This window comes from Protopterus annectens, chromosome 5.part0 (assembly GCF_019279795.1).
Source record: "Protopterus annectens isolate FY-2018-M chromosome 5.part0, PAN1.0, whole genome shotgun sequence".
NCBI classification, from domain to species: domain Eukaryota; kingdom Metazoa; phylum Chordata; order Ceratodontiformes; family Protopteridae; genus Protopterus; species Protopterus annectens.
The window spans coordinates 1,637,064,417-1,637,086,211 of NC_056735.1; the positions used below are offsets into that span (position 1 = coordinate 1,637,064,417).

The following is a 21,795-nucleotide window of genomic DNA, read 5'->3' on the forward strand; positions in this document are numbered from 1 at the left end:
TACAATAAAAACACATCAATTAAACAATTAAATGTTCAGTTAGCTAATCATTTCATTAGTTATCTTTCCAATTACATTCTACAGTAATACCACCAGGGGCTAGAGTACCATATTTCAATATAAAAATTGTTTCTTTATATAAAAGTTTCTTTTTTATATTTGCATCATCTTGAACAATAGGAATATGTTCTAAAACAGTAGCTAATATACCATTTGGATTACTATTATGATAACTTTTAAAATGCATTGCAAGCGGACTTTCAACTTTTTCATTTTTAATATCCCTCACATGTTCTTGCAACCTTGTTTTAAAAGCATGTTTACTTTCCCCCACATAAAACATTCCACATGGACATCTTAATGCATATACAATTCTTTCTGTATTACATGAGAATTTTCCTGTAGATCTAAAATTTCTTCCATTTATATTCTGAAATGTTGTACTTGTATATTGGCATGAAATCCACCTCCCACAAAGGAAGGTGCCCATTAAGTTCACGTTTGTATTCAAACTAATCGTTGGGGTAAGAAATCTAGCATGTACCAACATATCCTTTAGATTTTTACCGTTTAAATGAAAAATTTACATTTTTTTCAAAAATATCTATTAAATCTCTATATTTAAATAGAGAAGTCCAATAAAATTGGATTATCTGCCTCACCTCTTCTGACAATAAATCATAAGTCATTACCATGTAAATTTTTCTTAGGCATTTTAATTTTTGTCTTCCACCATAATATTTATTATAATTTTTACCAACCTTACACATGCCGTTTTTTCTAACCTTTAGAGAAAGAGATATTATATCCTCTTTTAATAAATAACTGTGATGTCTTATTAAGTTCTTTATCAATTTCAGTGGTATTATTACATAATCTTTTTACTGTCATGAGTTCACCATATGGTAAAGATTTCAATAAATTCTTCTATTTCTCCGGTTACCATTTCTAAAGAGGCAAAAGATCATAAACCCTCAGGGTTTAAGAAATGTGTAAAATGCTCTCAGAAAATGTCTATTATAGATGGCCATAGTAATTTTGTGTATTGTCTCGGAGCCATCCATCTGCAGGAAACCTGTTTGTTTGGCCATTCCTTCAGCTCCAGGGTCTTACATCAGTGGAAAAACAAACTAATATTGAAAGGTTTCCTCAAGCCGTCTTTCGAGGAAGACTTGGCCAGTTCATCGTCTTCCTCCAAATCTCATGCATCTAAAAAAGACAAGGCTAAACCTACCAAGAGGCATTCCCCGACGCCATCCGGCGCTTCGGAACCACCTCCTAAACCGGACAAGACTTCTACCTCCTCGGCTCCTCAGATCTTGGAACCGATCGAGGCCGTTCATACTATGTAGGACCTCCAGTGTCTGCCCCATGCATTTCGGAGCCGACTACTGATAGCAAACATTGGAGCCTGTCCAGAGATCCATTGCTGGTCTCCCCAACTTTAAGGTCCCCTATCTTACAGAGGTCCAGATCTCCCACACTGTCTTCCAGATCTTCCAGGAGCATATCAGAAGAAGATGTGGAGAAAGTAGTGCTGAGACTCCTGCCATGCCAAAAATGCTGTTGGTCCCGACCCACTCTGTCCCGGAGCCACCCGAGTCCATTCCCCCTGATGTTCTTCGTGTTTCACTGTTGCAGTCATTACATTTGGGTTATCTGCTTGCAGTAGCCCTCAGTTGGCCTGATTAACAAAGTCTTGGGTCCTGCATCAGCTGCTGTCCTTTCTTCCATGACGTCCGGTCATCAGGGGTATAAAACATGCAGCCGACGCCATTATATCAGTCCTCCTTGCCGTGCAATGCCCGAAGCAAAAGTAGTTTGCAAGTGCCAGTCGGCCGACTCCTGAAATTTCCGTTTTTGAGTTTCAGAACTGAAGTCTTCAACTAAAGCTAAGTACCCCATTGGGGAAACTTTTTCTTGCTCCTTACCGATGTCAGTAAAACTTAATAATTGCATTACTTGTGAAAAGCAAGTATCTCACAAAGATTTTCATTCGTATTGTATTCCTTGCCTAGGCCCTGACCACAGCGTACCTTGCTGTCCGCTTTGTGCCTTATTTAATCAGCGCACTATCCATTGTCTGTATATTTTCGCCTCTAAATATTTCGCTTCTCAGTTCAATTATCCAGAAATGTCGGTTAGCCATCTGACTACTGGTATTCCGAAAAAACGCAAAGATAAAGACAAAGACATGCCGCCTAGGTCCAAAGCTGCCAACGACACTACTCCTAAGCCAGTCGCCACTTCACCGGTACTCAGTGAGGCGCTTTCTCACCCCCTGATACCCGCTACTTTTGATTCGCAGGCCTCTACTGAGACCAATTCGGAGTCCAGTATGCCGCAAGATGCTTCAACTGTGGAACCTGTGGATGTCTCTACCTTGGATGGGTTCGGAGCTGCTGTGCAGGCACTGGCTTCTGAGGGTGTATTCAGGCCTACGGATTTGCGTATTAAACCAACGCCTCCTTCTTCATTTAGGCCTAAACCTCGAACCATGCCTAAGAAACCGACGCCCAAGCTGCATGCTCAGGCCACTATGCCATAAAAACAAATTTTAAGAATGGCTGAAGATCTTTTAACTCTAATCAAGAGAAGCCACCCACCCCCTTCTAAGAGACTTAGGACTGAAGTTGTTTATGAATATTCTGACCAGGATTCTGATTTTTCTGATGATCTGTATTACCCTTATCTACTTATGACAATTCTGATGCAGAGGACTCTATTCCCTCTGCTTCCCCTCCAGAGGAATTTTCTTTTGGTGAAATCTTACATGCTCTAAGGGAGCATTTCCACTGGGAAAGCCAGGATTTTTCTGATTCAAAAAATAAACTTATTAGGGATTTCTTACTCCTGCCTCAGCATAGGCCTTTAGCTATACCTCCTGTACTAGACATTGTTGATGATGCCTTTTCGAAATCTAGTTTGGCCTCTGATTCTTTGCCTCTTGCTCCCAGAAAACCTGACAGATATTACAGGGTTCCTGATTCACACAAGTTCCTTTTTAAAAATCCTATTGCGGATCCAGAGACTATTTCACAGGGACCCAAGGGCATTAAGGCTTCTACTGCTAAAAATCCTACCCCTTCTGATAGAGACTCCAGGGCACTGGATAGATGGGGTAAGAAGGTTTACACTTCTGCAGCCTTGGCCTTTAGGGCTTTAAACTGTCAGTTTCATATGTTAAAGTATCAACAACATGTTGTTGGATTGCTTAAACAGAAAGTGATGTTGATTCCTGACTGTGCTGAAAATAAAGAATTACAGAACTTAATGCATTCTGAACAGGTTGGAAGACATACTTTGCAATGTGGATTTGAATCATTAGAGACCTCTTGCAGGGCTGCTGTTACTGGGTCTGCTCAGAAGGCATGCTTGGCTTAAGGAGCAATCTTTGCCTGATCATGTTAAAGCTAAACTGTTGGATGCTCCCTTAAATCAGGACCGCCTGCTTGGCAACGAAGCTGAGGAAGTTCTTAAAAAGGTGGAAGATGAAGCTAAATCTATGCCAACTGTTAAAGATTTCTTACAAGTTCAGCCTCCAAAATTTAGTAGGCATTGGCCCTCTAAGAATTGGTCCTTTCCAGCCCCTTCCAGGTATTCTCAATCCAAACCCAGACACAGCAGAAACCCCAGATTTCAGTCCCAGGGGACGCACAAGACTAAGCACTGGGGGTTTCCGCATCCAAATCTGGGAGTAGTAAGACTCCCCCCTATGGAAAACTGTCTCAATGACTTGCTTTTAAAACTTCCAAGCACTTCCCAACTGAATGCTCTTTTAGGTGGAAAGATTGGTTTGCTGGCGAAAAACTGGGAACTCATTACCCAGGAAAAATGAGTTTTAAATATAGATTCCAAGGATACAGATGTCATTACCACTCATTACCAACACCAAGTGGGTGGCAAGACCTACCCCCAAATCAGTGGGCAGAGGCCCCAAATCAAGTACTCTCCCTCTTAAGCATGGGGGCTATTCAGCTGGTACCAGAAGAGAAAAAGGAACAAGGTTTCTATTTGAGACTTTTCATGGTACCCAGAAAAGACAGTTCATGGCATCCTATCCTGGACCTTTATACGCTAAACACCTTTCTGGTGATTCCAAAATTCAAGATACTGACTCTTCACCAGCTGCTTCCTATGCTAGGTAAAGATGCCTGCTTGGCAACACTAGACTTAAAATAAGCATACCTGCACGTCCCTATCAGGGAGTCTTGCAGAAGATACCTACGCTTCAAAGCAGGCTACATGCACTATTGGTTCTCTGCACTGCCTTTTGGCTTATCTACTGCACCCAGAGTATTCACACAGTGCCTAGCTCCAGTCATTGCATTTTGCAGGCAAAGAAGTATTCAAATATACCCATACCTGGACGATTGTCTAATTCAGGCAGAAAGCCAGGACATACTTTTGAATTATCTGGCTTTTATTCAAAGGGTGCAGACTTTTTTGGGGTACACCATAAATGAAAAGAAGTCACACCTGGTACCCTGTCAACAAATTATATTCCTGGGAGCAAGCTTGAGTACTACTTCCCAGATGGCTTTCCTCACGCCGGAGAAATGGATTAATTTGGCAACCTACTTCAAACAAGTGGCCACAAAAACCCAGCTTATCCACAAGGCAAATACTGCAAGCCTTTGGGGTTCATGGCCTCCTGCATTCTTTTAATTCCATTTGCAAGGCTGCATATGAGGAAACTACAGTGGTATCTCAAAAGCCTATGGTGTCAACATTCTCAGGATCTAGAAGCAATGATTCCTATCATACCTTGCCTACGCCTAGAGTTCCATTAGTGGGCATAGGCCTGCCACCAAAACAAGGGACTACCATTCACACTACCCCCTTACGCCCAAACCTTAACAGACACATCAGACTATGCATGGGAGCTCATCTGACAGGGAAGTGCATTCAGGGCAAATGGAAACCAAGTCAAATGCACCTGCACTTAAATCAAAAAGAAATGTTAGCTGTACAAAATGCTCTGACAGCCTTCAAAGACCACATTCTTCCAGGGCAACTAATGGTAAAGATGGACAACACCACTGTCATGTGGTACATAAATATGCAGGGGGGTTCACATTCTTACCCCTCTGCAAACTAGCCATGGCATTATGGCATTGTGTAACACAGCCTCGAGCTACCAAGTGATTCTACAAGCTCAATTCCTGCCAGGGAAACTAAATACACTGGCAGACGGACTAAGCAGAAACCTCATGGACCCACACGAGAGGAAACTGGAACCAAGGATTTTCAACATGTTGACAAGCAAATGGGGGAGCCCAGATATAGGCCTGTTTGCCTCCCCCCAGAACCATCAATTGGACACATTTTGCACAAGGATTCTCACAAACTAGCTTGGAAAGTGGATGCTCCGTCCTTCAGCTGGAATAATCTATTAGTTTATGCCTTTCCTCCTCTGCCGCTGCTCTCCAAAGTACTACTAAAGATCAAACTGGACAAGCCAAGGACGATTTTAGTTGCAACAGACTGGCCACGCCAACACTGGTACCCCCTCTTGCGCAGTGTGTCACGCTTGGCCCCATGGCACCTGCCTCAGACTCCTTCCCTGTTGTCTCAGCAGGAGAACCAGATTCTGTGCCCTCAGCTGCAAGCCCTGAACCTAGCAGCCTGGCTAATTACCTAATGTCTCCTTTACCATCCCTCAGTAAATCAGTGATGGATATCATTTTAGAGGCAAGGAGGCCTAGTACTAGAAAAGCTTATGCTGCAAAATGGAAAAGATTCTGTGCCTGGAACCAATCTCAAGGGATGAGCGCAGCAGCGCCCAATTTACTTCAGATTCTACAATACTTAACTGAGATGCTTCATAAGGGCTTATCTTTTTCCTCCATCAAAATTCATGCCTCAGCCATTTCAGCTCATTATAGCACAGAGCCCTCCCCTCTTCTCTCACCCACTGCTCAAGCAGTTCCTCAGAGGGGCCAAAAATTTAAGGCCACCCGGGAGAGCTCCAACTCCAGCCTGGGACCTTAACTTTATTTTGGAGAAGCTCACTCTTCCTCCTTTCGAGCCAACTGCTACTACAAATTTAAAATTCCTTTCTTGGAAAACAGTATTCCTTTTAGCAATCGCATCAGCTTCTCCTTCTTTTATATTAGACTGGGCTTTATTTTGGATACTGACACCCTAAGTAGCAGTTATATGGGAAAATTCCTGTGTGCTTCTAATGCACAGTATTACTTTTAGAGGGATTATTACATACAGTGCTTAGAGCAGTGTTTTCCACCATTTTGAAAGAGACCAGGAATTCAAGGATCTGGTCCCTTGTGTTTTTTAAAGTAAATATTTGGGCTTGCTCTTTCCAACAAGTTTGCTGGCAGCATCTTTCATAATTGCCTTTAAATTCCTCCATTTGCTTCAACAACTCCTCCTTCATCTTCTAACAATGTTGTCTTGAAAGGACAGTAAAATATACTCCAGGATAATAGAGGAGGTTCTTTTTTCAATCTCTTGCTAACCCACAGGTATATTTAGGGAGATACCCTCTTTTGGATTTACGTAATGCTTCATATTGTCAGTCTGAGAGCTAAATAGAAAGCGGCTGAACTTTTTCTCTTGTGTGGTCAGCACTTTCAGTACAGGGAAAAATATACATTTTCTTTTTGGTTTTGCTACATGTTTTGGATCCTTTCTGCTGCAGTAAATTGGTGGATCTTAACCCACAGCCTGGAGTTTTGTGTGCAATAGATAAGTGAGGTAGGGGGTGGTATCTCTGCCTTTAGAAAATGCCACAGTGCCTGCTATAACCTCATTGTATCAGGACAGGTGGAAGGTCACTTTAAAAGCCTTACCGCTACTGCTTTGTGGACCAACTTTTGAGTAAGAGGCTATAGGGGAGTCCCAGACTGAAACACTTGCCATATGAGGTTCTGCTCCCTATGGTGACTACAGTACACAAGTGAATCCTGGAAGGACAGTGGTGATATGATAAAATGATGGCAGCATATTGGTCTCGTACCACCAGGTACTAATGCTACTGGAGAATTTTCATGCAGTACCACTGCTGAATATGATATGGCTGACCTAATGCTAGTTACTGGATGGTCAGAAAATGTCAGCAGAATGGCTTACTCGGAGAATGAAATCCAAAGGTCAGTAAGAATTGACATTTGGAATGTGCAGACCCTGTGCCACGTTGGTAAGCTAGCAAAATGTGCTGATTTAAGTGAAAATATATAACATTGGTATGATGTAATTAGCCAAAATGAGATAGATAAAACAGGATAAGTTTAAAACAACATCAGGAAAACTATTTATCTTCCCAGGCAGTAATTAACATTAAAGAGGAGGTGAATTTATTCTGAATAAGTATACTGATACGAGTTTGCTTGGGTTATAAATGTGTTTTGGACAAAGTCATCTCTGTTCGCTTGAAAGCCACACCATTTCTGTTTCATATATTAGAGTATATTCCACAACTGCAGTGTCTGATGAAAATGTAGAAAACTTCAACATTCAGTCAGTTGTTGTGGACACACCATCTCAGGGCATTTTAATTGTGGGAGGTGATTTCATTGCAAAAGTCAGACAATGCCTAAGAGAGCAACCTCTGTGGTAGATTTTGTCTTAAGTGCATTGAGTGAATAAAGACAGTGACTATTAGGTTTATGTCAGGATACTAATATGGTGGTTAGTGAAGCAGTACTGATCTCTGAGAACAAAACGAAAAGTCAGATTGTTAATATTTTAGTAAGGAGACAGTACAAAGGTATTAGGAACTTTTAGGAACTTAGACATACCCAGGCCCAGATAGCAAAGCAGCATTGATCTCTCAGAACAAAACACAAAATCAGATTGATAATATTTTAGTGAGAAGACTGTTGAAAAGTGTTAGGAACTCGAAGGCATACCCAGGCCGGCCCAGATTGTGGACTGTATGTAATATGCTGCTTTTCACCTTCTGCTTTAGTATATGTTCCCAAAAACCTATTTGCTCAGACCCATGCTTAAACTTGGTGAAATTAGAACTTGACACAACTAAACATTCATCTGTGGTAGAAGTTGATAATAGGATGTCCAAAATTACATTGTCAGAAGATGGAGGAGGAGAAGTTGAAGCGTATGGGGGAATTTTAAGACCGCTATGGAAGATACTGCCAGCAAGTTTGTTGGAAAGAGTAGGCCTATTCATCAACAAGCCCTGGATTTCAGGAGGCACTAAAATTGATGGAGCTAAGTAGGAGGTTAGAGAAATAAACATCAGTGGCTGGAGTGTACAGCGTAGTGCAGAAATGTTGGCGCTGTAGGTCTACTACTAACTACTTCTGTGACATCAGCATCTGTTAGGTCTGAGGTCAATCTGCAGGCCACATCTTCCAGTGTTCGTGTGGCAGGTAACGCGGGAGAATGAGAACTTACTGAGCCTTGGAAACCCATATTAATGTAGTGGTCGACCAACCACATTCTCTGGTTACTTTGACAAAACAGATGCCTAAACTGAAAAGAACCATTCGTTTTCCTCTTCCATCTTCTCAGCCCTGTCATTTCAGTTCAAACCAAAGCCCAAGACCTCTTGAAAGTCATCCAGGAGTTTGTGGTCTTCATGAAATCTAGGGAACCCAGACCACTACTCCTGAAGCCTCCCCATCGAAGAGGCCTCCCCATCGAAGAGGCCTAGTGAGAGATGGCCTTTTAAGAAGATTCATATCCCTCAGACTCTGAGAATGAAGAATTAACCTGCTCTGAGCACGTTCCAACCTAACCTTATCCACACTCAGATGATAGATATCCTCTTATCTGAATCTCTCCCAGAGGACCTCTGTTTCGTGGATACCTTTCACAAAATGAAGGAACCTTTTCATTGGGAAAGCAAGCAATTATGTCAAACTTAGGCTTACTATGGGCATTTACTGCATTTACATTCACCTAGACCATTAATGGGGATTCCCCCACTGCATGTGGTGCTTGTTGACATTTTTGAAGACTTATCCTTATGTCCAGATTCCCTGTCACCTGCTGTCAGAAAAACCTGACCAGTTTTTTGAGTCATACAAGCACCTTTACAAAAACCCTAAAGCAGGTCCCTTAGTTTCTACTGAATCCACTAAGGGGATGCCAAAGGATGCAGCTAGACATCCCCTGCCCATTGACAGGGAAAGCAGACTTTGACAGGTTTGGCAAGAAAGCATGCATCTCCGTTACCCTTTCCATGAGGGCACTTGATTGCCAATTCCAGATGCTGAAGTACTTAAACTCCCTTCAGGACCAAGTAAGGCAGAGACTGTTTGACAATGCTTTGTCTAAGGACATTCAGGAGATAGCTACAGCAGCCTTACAGGTTTCCAGACACTCAAAATATAGGCTTGATGCACTAAATGAATCGTGTAGGGCAGCTGCCACTGGCTGAGTCATTTCCAGACATGCATGGCTCAGGACTCCACAATTCCCAGATTAGGTCAAGGCAGAGTGACGGTATGCTTCTCTAGGTAGTTAGTTCCTCTTTGGGATCCTCATCTGAAAAGGTGTTTGAAAAGCTGGACAAAAAGGAAAACAAATTAAAACAGTGAATGAGTTTTTCCTGTGACCTACACCTATGTATAATAGGAACTACCCTTCCAAGCTGTGCCCCCCCCGATAGGACAAGAGGTGGCCTCCTCATACTAAGAAAGCTAGACAATCCAGAAGGTAGAACCAGAACAAACTCAGAGATGGAAGCTCCAGAGAGACAAACTGTAACTGTCCTCAGTCCCTAACCTCCAGTCCTGCCCTCTAACATGAAAACTCTCCTCCTTCAAGAATGGAAAACCATTACCAAGGATCAGTGGGTCCGTCAAGTCATAGAAAGGGGCTACTCTCTTCATTTCAGAGAAATTTCCCCTTTCCTAGGCATACCAAAGCCACCAAAAGAACAGGAGACTCTCTTACCTCCTATCATTTTAGGCTTGTTACAACAAAGATACATTCAACCTGTTCCTCCAGGTCAGGAAGGAAAAGGTTTTTATTAAAGGATTTTTCTAGTCCCAAAAAAGGAAGGCACCTGGAGGCCTATCTTGGACCCGTCAAGGCTAAACATATTACTTTGTTTCAAAATTCTAATCTTACAAAGGTTACTCTCCATGATCTTCCAAGATGCATATGTGGTTATTCGGGTCTATATCACATAGTCTAACTGCAATAAGTTAGAATATAGTATTGTTGAACCCGGAACTTTGAAATGCAATAACTTTGAATGCTCAGAACAGTGATTTTTTTTCCCAGGGAACAAAATTGCTGTTCCGGTACAAAACCAAACACACGTACACTATAAAATGTTCATAATGTGGGGGGGGCTTCGTTCCCCACACACCCCAACGTGGGGAGTTGTTCCCCCCACCCCCTACTTAAATATACCAACTCCAAGATCGCACTACAGTGGAGGAAATAGCAAAGCCGTGGAAAGGGCCCACCGAGTTTTTTCCCTGGGAAAAAATTCTGTGTTCCGCGGCTTCGCTATTTTGACATTTTGAACTTCCCAGTTCGATGTTACGGTGTTTGGACACCTGTGTATTCGAACTTCTGGTATAAACCCGATTATTCTAGACAGGAATGATGCTTGCCTTTATGTCCCTGTTGCACACTTTCACTGAAATTATCTATGCTTTATAGCATCAGGTTTGCACTGCCAATACTGTGCTTTACTGTTCGGTCTTTTTGCTGTTTTGAGAATTATCAGCAATTGCTAATAGCCCACTGCTGAACCCTAGGGGCTTGCATTTACCCTTAAATGGATGACTATCTGTAAACTTATGCAAGTCTCACTCAAATGTTCTTGAAGCCCTTGTTTACTCTGTGAACAAAAAGTCTTCATTCCACAGGAAAAATATTTCCCGGCAAACTGCATTATCAGATTTGCTACCAAAGCAGCAAATGTCCAAGAAGAATGTTTCTCAAAATATTTGGGTGTATGGCTTCTTGCATCCCCATTATCCCCTTTGCAAAGTTACACATGAAGAAGCCGCAATGATTCCCAAAAAACTTGTAGGAGCAGTATTCTCAGTCCACAAAAACGCTCCTTCCTGTCCTTCCATGCGGAACTCATATGGTGGAGAAACACCATTTTACAGAATTCAGGTACAAACGTTGGTCTACCAGGAACAGACAAGACCATCACTACGGACAACTCAGACATAGCCTGGGGGCTTAACTGGGGGCCATGAAAGTGAAGGGCATGTGGACCCAAGATCAAAGGAGGCTTACATATCAGGCAGAAAGAGTTGTTAGCTGTCTATCTAGCCATGAAAGCCTTTCAGCAGAGCTCAGCACCAGGATCTTTACAGATTTGGACAGGCAACACCACAGTCCTGTGGTACATAAACAAGTGGACACCCTTTCTTACTGCTTGTGCAGTCTTGGTATGAAGATTTGGCAGGCACACGACCTGATAGTAACTCTTACAACATCCTACATTCTAGAGGAGAACAGTAATCCTGATAGACTCATTAAGCAAGGATCTTATGGACCCCTTCAAATGGATGCTGAAGAGAGAAACTTTCCTGGACTTAACCGTACTATGGGAAAAATTGCCTCAATAGATCTTTGCCTTCTACCAAAACAGACTACTTCAGAGGTTCTACTTCAGAACCTAGCAGGCAGGGACATGGGTTAGTAGATGGCTTCTTGTTCAAGTGGACCAACCTGTTTCTTTATGCCTTTCCACCCTTACCCCTTTTTCCCAGGATATTGATAAAGGTCAGGACAGACAGACCAAGCATGATTCTCATTGCTCCGTACTGGTCAAAACAACGCTGGTTTTCCCTCCTTTTGATCGTCAGAGAAGGAAGATTCTGCTCTCTTCCACAGTAGATAGACCTCTTCAGCCAGGTCATGAGCTCAGTATTCCATCCTCACTTGGCCACACTCAAACTATCAACCTGGAGGATTAGTTTTTAAAACCAGAAAACATCAGCTACCCCTCTGAGGTGCTAACCATCTCTATGGAGTCGAGGAAACCTACCACCAGAAAGTCATATCTAGCAAAATGGAAGAGATTCTCCATCTGGTGCCACAGTAAGAACACCAGCTCTCCTCTTGCAGATGGTTCAGTCCTGCATTTCCTTTTGGGTCTGTTCACGCAAGGATTTTTTTTTTATTCTAGCATTAAGATGCATGCTTTCAGCTTGCCTACCTCATTCCCCTCCCATTTACTCTCACCCCAACCAGATACTGTTTATAAAAGGGGTATTTACTTGAGGCTAACCAGAGCCTATTTTCTGCCTGGGGTCTCAGTTACGTGCTAAAAAAACTCACCCTGCTTCTCTCTTAACCAGCAGCATCTACCCCCATTAAAGACTCTTACTTGGAAGGCCACCTTACTAATTGCCATCACGTCTGCAACGAGGGTATCTGAGCTACTAGCCTTTATGTGCAAAGAGCCTTTCAGTCTTCTACAGGAATAGGGTAACCCTTAGAGCTAATCCATCTTTCATGCCTAAGGTGATATCAGAACTTTCTTTAAACCTCTGTCAACCTGCCAGTTTTCTTTACAAAACACTCAGAACAAAGCAGAACAAATTCTTCATTCCCTGGATGTACACAGATAAGTCGCGTACTACTTAAGACAAAAATGTCAAATAGAGCAGAGCAACTGTGTGTGGCTTTTAATTTTCTCAATTATTCCCTAATGTGTAGTAATGTTGCATGTCTTAGTGAGGTTAGAATAAGTAATATGCATGTTTTGAAGAATTCCAAAAGGGTTGGCTTCTCTTTACAAGTCTTGTGATTGGCCCAAGCATGACATTTTGCCTGCTAGACTTTATTCAGACCTCCCCAGAAAAAAAAAAAAAAAAAGTGTGTGGTGCATCAGCAAGTAGATGGGGCACCAGATCCTACTCTGTATGTTATGAGGCAGTGAGAATGTGGGAACGGGCAATCTCCACACAGTGTTTTATGATAACAATGTACAACCTGGTTGGTTCAGTTGCCTAGCACACACACTCAGCAGGGAATTGATACCTCACGAGTGACCCTCTAAATTCTGAAGTAGCTAGGCATATGTAACATTGCTCGGGGAAGCTTTAATGCAACCTTTTTGCATCCTCAACCAGCTATACCTTCAACAACTTTTTCCCCTCATAACTCCACAAGGAATACTCCCCAAGGAATGCTGGCTTCTGCCAGTGGCCATTACAAATTCTTTTACATCTTTGCCCCAGTGAAGAAATTCATTTGGAAAGTAAATTTGTGCAGAACTCTTATCCTGTTTAGCCCCATTCCAGATACAACTGTGGCTTCTCATGCTCATGAGGCATCACCTCAAACAGGACCCTCTGCTACTCGATCCCACTCAGATCTTCTCTACAATCCCCCTGGCGGACCACACATCCCTCCAACTAACTGCATGATTTCTGCAGTTGTGTTAAGATCAGGGTCCCGAATCTCCTTACAGGATTAGCCTGTTCCTCACAGCTTCTCAGAAGTCATCAACACACAAGCTGAATAAGGACAAAAGAAAACCGTATTTCCCTTCAGCTACTGTGATAGCTGATTCCTTTCTCTGCCCCAGTTCATTCAGTCTTCTTTTCATTGTCATTTTTTGATACGGGATCTGTTTTTTTCTGTCATTGGCAGCCATCTTTAATTTTCACAAAGGAGTTAATTTTCAATCATTTGCCTTCCAGAGGATTTGCGGAACATTTTTAAAAGATACATTCATTCTTCATCCTGCTGTCAAGGATCCCATCCCGTACAACCTTGAGATTCCTGTTTATCGTAGAAGGATTAACTGTTCCCCCTTTTTGAGCCAGCCTGTTCAGTAGACCTCAAGAGTTTTTGCCTTGGAAAATGATCTTCCTGTAGTCGTTAATTAGTATTCATTATGGACAGAGTTTCCTACTTTATACATCTATCTTGTCTATTTGCATGTGGCTACAGTCTCTACTGTAAACTAGCTTCCCTATTTATCTGTGTTTTTCCATTCTATTCCAGCAGTGGAGAACACCTTATTCATTGTTTGGACAAACCTATACCACTGAGGTTCTACCTGCAACATACAACATAAATTAGAAAGCATTATCATTTACTTTGTTGACTTTTCGTAAGCTAGTTTTGGACAAAAAGTGTCTAAAGTTAACTTATCCATTTGGCTGTCTGAGTGCATCTCCCACACTTATGCTTCATTCAGCAAATCTCTCCCATGTAAACCAAAGGCTGCTTCAGCCAGAGCAATTGCTACTTCCTTCACCTTCTTTAAAAACTCATTAATGAATTACATTTATGCAGCAGCCACCTGTCTGCAGAATGTATGCATATATGCCCATTACAAAATGAATGTGGTAGTTAGTTCCTTAGTTTCCTTAGGAGTCACTGTAGTCCCTGGTATTTTGTCATGACATTTGGCATGTCAAAAATTCGAAAAATGTCTAACTTGACTTTGCTTGTGTCGTCCCCCCCGCCAACAAAAATAAATTTAATACAAATAAAACAGCATGGCTCTCGCTACATCAGGGATAAATCTCAACAGAATCTGGGACATATCTAGAAATAAGAGACCTGGATAGTTTTAAACTACTTGTACTATTAATTTGAGACACTTAGCAGAAAAAATGAACTTAGATTAATATACATTTTCTGAAGGAGAATTGGTCTATAAATCTAATTATGCTCATTACTAAGTGAAAAAAGTTGCTAGTTTTAGGAGAGATTAAGAGGGACAGTTGAGAGGAATGTAAAACAGCACACTCCAAAAAATGCAAACTACTTGCCTTTTGCAAGTGTAACCACGAAGTGAAAACAATGTCAGCACTGCCCTTTGCAGACTCTCTTGAGAAAGTATACCGAAATAGTCTTTGAGGTTAATAACTTCTTTTCCTCTACACAGTGTTGTTGAACTGGCTCCTGGCACAAAGTAATTCAGTGCACTTCACACAAGCAAGAAATACAAAAGCAGTTTCTTTGGTAACTCGTGTTGATGATCGCTGGTGTCTCACCCAAAAAGTCATGGCGTGTCACCTTTGACACGTGTCATAGGTTTGCCGTCACTGGACTAGATAATCCAAGTATGGTAGTTAACATATTTATCTTAATGTTGGTTATTATCATCACTTTACACTTCACAAACCTTCCCTCCATCCCCCTTCCAAATTGTCAGATATCTGTTGTTGTATTACACTGGCTCCTAGAGGCCATATTCCTTTGCCTGCCCACTCTTCCAATGAGTTGTTAGTTTACAGAGTTCATATCCTTATGTTTTTTTTAGGGTGTATGCTTTATTCCAGAAAGGGCGTGGGGGAATGTTTAAGGAGTCCGATTTCAGGACAGGAATCTGTTTTTTGGGAGGATTGGGTGGGAGGTTTCCTGTCCAAAGTTCAAGTCCTCCTTTCTTCATTTCAGTATAATGCCCAACCACCACCCGTCAAGGCAGTGAGATGCTTTGTCTTCAGCTTTTACGTCCTCTAGTGTTGTTGAGTAGTCATTATTTGTGTGCTTTGTTCACAGAGATAGTGTCAACAAAGGTAAGATTTTATTTTGTAAGTTGTAGCTTACTTGCAGGATATTTCTGTTGAGTAGGTAAAGGAATCTCACCTTGCTGGTTTCATGAACCTGTCTGCACAGCACAGAAATGACAAAATAGTCATATATTGCAGTCTTGGTAATTTTTTTTTGGGGGGGGGGGGCTATAAATGAAAAGGGGAACAAGACCTCTCTACACTTTTTGGAAAACAGAATATCAGTAAGGTTGATTGAGCACTTAGGAATTTGCCTTTGAGGTGACTGCACCTGGATGTGGAGTACTGCTCATTTCCTACTGACCACCACCTGGATGTATTGAGGAGTTCCTTCTTTCTGCTGCTTGCTATGTTGAATGTTGTTACGGAGCTGTTAGTTGTTACTGTTACAGTATTCTTGTACTGTCTAAATTGGTCTTAACAATGGCTTTTTGTGTTCCTTTTCCTTAGCTTTTAGGCAACATTCTGCAGTGGCATGGAATATTGTCAAACAGAGTCCTACAAGAGTTAGCAATCGATAGCCTGTTAAACCGATACATGCTCATTTCTCTTCAGAGTACTGAATGTGGAGAAGACGGCATAAAGAAGTCAAAACGGGTAAGATTTTATAATGAGTTTTATTATGGTGTACTTTTCTGGTGTAAAGACAGCATTGAAAATTACATTTGAAAGAGGAAGCAGAAATAGTGGTGTCACACTTCTGACCAAGACATTCTTTAGAATCTTTAAAAGGTAAAATCTTGAAGGTGCCAACACCACAAGACCTTTTTCTTGTCTGGAATGCCATATTTATGCCTTGGCCTTCTCCATCCCCAGGTGTTTTTCTGTCTACCTGAGAACTGAATATTTGTACATGTGAAACTTGTCTTTTTTATATATTTTATTTAAATTTTTTTTTTTTATTTTGTTTTACGTTTGTGTGCCAGGATAGTAGGATGATCACAACTGACATTGCAGCTACACATAGAAAAAAAAGTGGCACAGAGAGGCAGTAAGCTGTATGTGTCAGACATAACTAAAGGTAACTATATATAAAAACTGTACATTAGTAATTGATGATAAAGTAACATTTATGAGAGAAAAGTAATTGTACATGATTATATTTCAGGTTTGTGCCATGATGGAAATGCTGTGCAGTAATGAGCCAGGGTGGAGGAGGTGGAGTTAAGAGTTGTTAGTAGTTGAAGAGATTAAAGCTGTAGGTTGAGAGGTCGGTGGGTGATGTGGGCTTCTGTTATGTGGCAAGTGTGCAGTATGATTTGTGTGTTTGTGTAAGGAAGGGATTCCCATAGTTTAGAAGCAAGGATGGTGAAAGAGAGGTTGATGCACTGTGTGCAGGTTTAGGGAGGATAGAATAGAGGAATCGGTTGGGAAAAGGGTCTGAGGTTGTAATGTATGTGTGTGGTAGAAAGTTTAGCAGCTAGTGGTGGAGATGAGTTAGGATGTAGAAGTCAAAATGAGAGAGCCTAAGATCAGGTCTACTCTGTTCTGCATACAAAGCCATTTGGCTTTTTTGAAAGTGAAGTAGTTGTGGTCATGAGGCGGTGAGTCAATGATGAATTGACAGATTTTGTTTTTAATAGTCTATAGTGTGGAGGATTTTTCTTTGAGGCTGTGCCTGGTATGGGTAGTTTGTAGTCGAGGACAACTGCCTACAGCTGCCATGGCTAGGTTATATAAGTAGGATGAGATTTTCCTATCCCAGAAGAGAATTGAATGAACTTTTGACAATGATTTGTCAATATGGGTATGGAATGTTAGTAACTCCTCTAGCCACAAACAGAGATGAAAATGATGATATGAGATGAAGGAGGTAGATGTTCATCGTGTTACCCTGCTGCAGTCATCACACTTGGGTTATCCTGTCGTCAGGCGGTCCTGCAGTCGGCCGGAATTCCAAAGTCTTGGTCTGGCGTTGGTTGCTGTCGCCTCTTCCCTGACGTCAGTGCGCCAGGGGCATATATAATGCAACCGACGCCATTTTCTTCAGTCTTTCTTGCCGCGTGGTGCCCGAAGCAGAAGCAGTTCGCAAGTGCCGATCGGCCGACTCCTGAGATTTTCGAATTCGAATTTCAGACCGAAGTCTTCTATAAAGTTAAGTACCCCGTTGGGGAAACTTTTCTTTCCTCAGACCGATGTCAGAAAAAGTTAACAATTGTATTTCTTGTGGGAAGCAAATACCTCATAAGGATTTTCATTCTTATTGCATACCTTGCCTAGGCCCAGACCACGACGTCACTAGTTGTCGTTTTTGTGCTAGATTTAATAAGCGTACTATTAAAAGACGCTTTGATTTCGCACGACACTACTTCGGTAGAAAATTTAACTACACTATGCCGTTGGAGCAACCGACTACTGGTGTGCACAAAAAACGCAAGGATAAGGACAGACAGCCTAGGTCTAAGCCAGATTCTGAGGCCTTGGCTGGTCCGGTCTCCGTTCCTCAGTGAGGCTCCGACGCAGCCCCTGACTACCGCAGATCTGGAACCCGAGACTACTTCGGAACTTTTGACGAAATGTACCAGGCCGACGCAACCATTTTGTTCAGGCCCTACCGACGACTTTGCTGAAAAAGATGTTGGTACTGCAGAAACGCCATCGGTTTCTGAAGGTGTTTTCAGACCGACGACGCTCACCATTAAAACGTATCCCAAGACGAAGACTCGTATTAAATCTAAAAGGACTACACTTCAGTCCCCTGTTCAAGGCCCCATGCCTAAGAAACAGATGCCCAAAATGGCTGAAGATTTAATTTCAGGGGTTCCCAGCCCCCTCCAGACAAAAGGCCTAGACAAGAGGAAGATTATGCATCCTCTGAACAAGTGTCCATTTCTTCAGACTCCTCTGAGGACCTAGATTACTCCTCCTTCCCTTATGAAGATTCTGATGCTGACTGTTCCATTCCCTCAACTTCTCCTCCTGAAGACTACTCATTTGGGGAAACTTTACACACTATGAGGGAACATTTTCACTGGGAATGTCAGGACTACTCTGACTCGAAGAAAAAGCTCAGAGAGTTTCTTTTACTCCCCCAGCACAGACCACTTGCCATCCCACCAGTTTTAGACATTGTGGATGATGTTTACTTAGAATCCAGTTTGAACCCAGACTCTCTACCTCCTGCTCCGGCCAAGCCTGATAGATACTATAGAGTGCCTGATTCCCACAATTTTCATTATAAAAGCCCTGTTGCTGACCCAGAGACAATCTCCCAGGGTCCCAAAGGGGCTAAGGCTTCTATGGCTAAAAATCCTGTACCCTCTGAGAGGGATTCCAGAGCACTAGACAGGTGGGGGAAAAAGGTTTACACCTCAGCCACTCTAGCTATGAGGGCACTAAATTGCCAATTTCACATGCTTAAGTGTCAGCAATTTCTAATCTCTCAGTTAAAGCAAAAAATGACCACTCTCCCTCAACAGTCTGAATTGAAAGAAATGCATGATCTGTTGCATGCAACTGAACAGGTGTGCAAACATACCTTACAGTGTGGGTTTGATTCTTTGGAGGCCTCCTGCAGAGCAGCTGTCACTGGGTCTGTTATACGTAGGCATGCTTGGTTAAAGGAACAAACTCTGCCTGATCATGTTAAAGCAAATCTTCTAGATGCTCCCTTACAGCAGGATGTTCTTTTTGGAGTTAAAGAAGAAATGGGGGATAAGGCAAAATCTATGCAGACAGTCAAAGATTTCCTACAGGTACAGCCCCCTCGCTTCAGCAGAAACTGGCCAACAAACAATTGGTCCTTTCCATCTACTGACAGACCACAGAGGGGTAAATACAGACCTCCAAGAGGCAGAGGACAACCACAAGCCCAGTACAAACCTTGCCAATGGGGCACTACAACACAGAAGGGAGGAGAAGACAGGTCTCAATCTACCAGAAGGCAAACTCAATGACTTGCACCTCATCTGGCCAAGCAACACTCTCTTGGCAGCCCCCTTGGGAGGAAAACTCACACTTTTTTCAGACAACTGGCGCATTGTCACAAAGGACAAATGGGTCCTAGACATAATTTTATGAGGATACAGATTCCATTTTCACACCTTGCCAATGAAAAGAGGAATGCCAAACCTGCCACAAAATCAATGGGCAGAGGCACAAAAACAAATTACAGCTCTCATGGACATGAGAGCTATTCAACTGGTAACCTACTCGAGAGCAAGGTCAGGGATTTTACTTGAGACTCTTTCTAGTGCCCAGAAAGGACAATGCCTGGAGACCAATTCTGGACCTTTCATTTCTAAACACCTTCTTACAAGTACCCAAATTCAAGATGCTAACACTTCAGCAGCTTCTTCCCATGTTGGGCAAGGAAGCATGGCTAGTAACGTTGGACCTTAAGGAGGCATACCTGCATGTCCCTATCAGACAAAGTTGCAGAAGATACCTCCGTTTCATTGCAGGTTCAACCCATTACCAGTTCTCTGCACTGCCCTTTGGCTTATCTACTGCGCCCAGAGTCTTCACAAAATGCTTGGCACCAGTAATTGCATACTGCAGACAAAGAGGAATTCAAATATACCCATACCTGGACGACTTCCTCATCCAAGCAGAAAACAAGGACATTCTCTTACATCATCTGGCTTTTATAAAACATCTACTAAATTGCCTGGGGTACACAGTAAATGAAAAGAAGTCAAAACTAGTACCCTCACAAAATATGACATTCCTGGGTGCCAGCTTGAATACAATGGCCCAGAAGGCTTATCTGACGCCAGACAAATAACTACAACTGACTCAATATTTCAAAGCAATGGCAGCAAAGACCCAATTAACTGCAAGAAAAATTCTGCAGGCCTTGGGCTTCATGGCATCTTGCATACTACTAATACCATTTGCAAAGCTGCATATGAGGAAATTACAGTGGTACCTAAAAAGCGTATGGTCTCAACACAGCCACAGCTTGGACACAGTGATATCTCTTATTCCCTGCCTACAACAGGAGTTTCTATGGTGGTCACAGGCATGTCACCTCAACAAGGGTCAGCCTTTCATCTTGCCCCCAGCCAGGCAAACTATCACAACAGATGCATCGGACTACGCCTGGGGGGGGCACATGGCAGGACAGTGCGTTCAAGGCGTATGGACTGCAGATCAAAGGAATCTGCACATCAATCAAAAAGAGATGCTAGCTGTACAGAAAGCTCTAACAGCCTTCAAGAATCTATTACATCCAGGACAACTTACAATAAAGACGGACAACACCACTGTAATGTGGTACATAAACAAACAAGGGGGTACTCACTCCTACCCGCTATGCAGGCAAGCAATGATCTTATGAAACACAGCTCTGGCTTACCAAGTTCAGTTACAAGCTCAGTTCCTGCCAGGAAAGAAGAATACATTGGCAGACGACCTCAGCAGAAACATCATGGATCCCCACGAGTGGAAGCTAGATCCACAAGTATTTACAATGATAACTCAAAAATGGGGCCTTCCAGATATAGACCTGTTTGCCAGTCCTCAAAACTACCAACTAACAAAATTTTGTACAAGGACACTTCACCATCAAGCTTGGAAAGTGGACGCTCTCTCTTTCAGTTGGAAAAACCTGACAGTATATGCCTTCCCTCCATTGCCTCTCCTCACAAAGATTCTTCTAAAAGTCAAAAAGGAAAAACCACGACTGATTCTCATAGCCCCAGACTGGCCACGCCAGCACTGGTACCCACTATTGAGGAACATGGCTGACTGCCCACCTTGGATATTGCCACAAATTTCCCATTTGCTCACACAACAAAGCAATCAGATTCTTCACAGCCAGCTCAAGACCTTAAATCTGGCTGCATGGCAAATCAACTAAACATCCAGCCAGCTACTCTTTCCCAAGCAGTTATGGATGTTGTTCTGGAAGCTAGGAGGCCAAGCACCAGGAAGGCTTATTCGGACAAATGGAAAAGGTTTTGTGCCTGGAACCAAGCCAAAGGCCAAGACACAATTCAGCCTCACATTCTACCGTATTTAACTGAGATGTTGCACAAAGGACTTTTTCTCCTCCATTAAAATCCATGCTTCAGCTATTTCAGCCCACTACAACACGGATCCACCCTTATTTTCACATCCACTTCTAAGGCAGTTCCTCAGAGGGGCAAAAAACATTAGACCACCCAGGAGAGCACCTACACCAACATGGGACCTCAATTTTGTTCTGGAAAAATTAACACTACCTCCCTTTGAACCAGCTTACTCTGCAGATCTACAGTTCCTATCATGGAAGACTGCCTTGCTGCTAGCAATAACTTCAGCTAGAAGAGTCTCAGAGCTACAGGCACTAATGGCAGTGGAACCTTTCATTTTCCATCAAGACAGAGTTTCTCTACGAACTAATCCTTCCTTTATGCCTAAGGTGGAT

At 42.5% G+C, this 21,795-nt stretch overlaps 1 protein-coding gene across 1 annotated transcript in view; it reads left to right on the top strand.

The window, feature by feature from the left end:
• Window positions 1-21,795, top strand: part of PAXBP1 (PAX3 and PAX7 binding protein 1) — a 1,009,737-nt gene that overhangs the window by 798,599 nt on the left and 189,343 nt on the right. Inside the window, exon 18 of the mRNA XM_044072024.1 lies at window positions 15,894-16,040. Coding sequence (XP_043927959.1) covers window positions 15,894-16,040 — 147 coding nt within the window. The remainder of the gene's footprint in view (window positions 1-15,893; window positions 16,041-21,795) is intronic.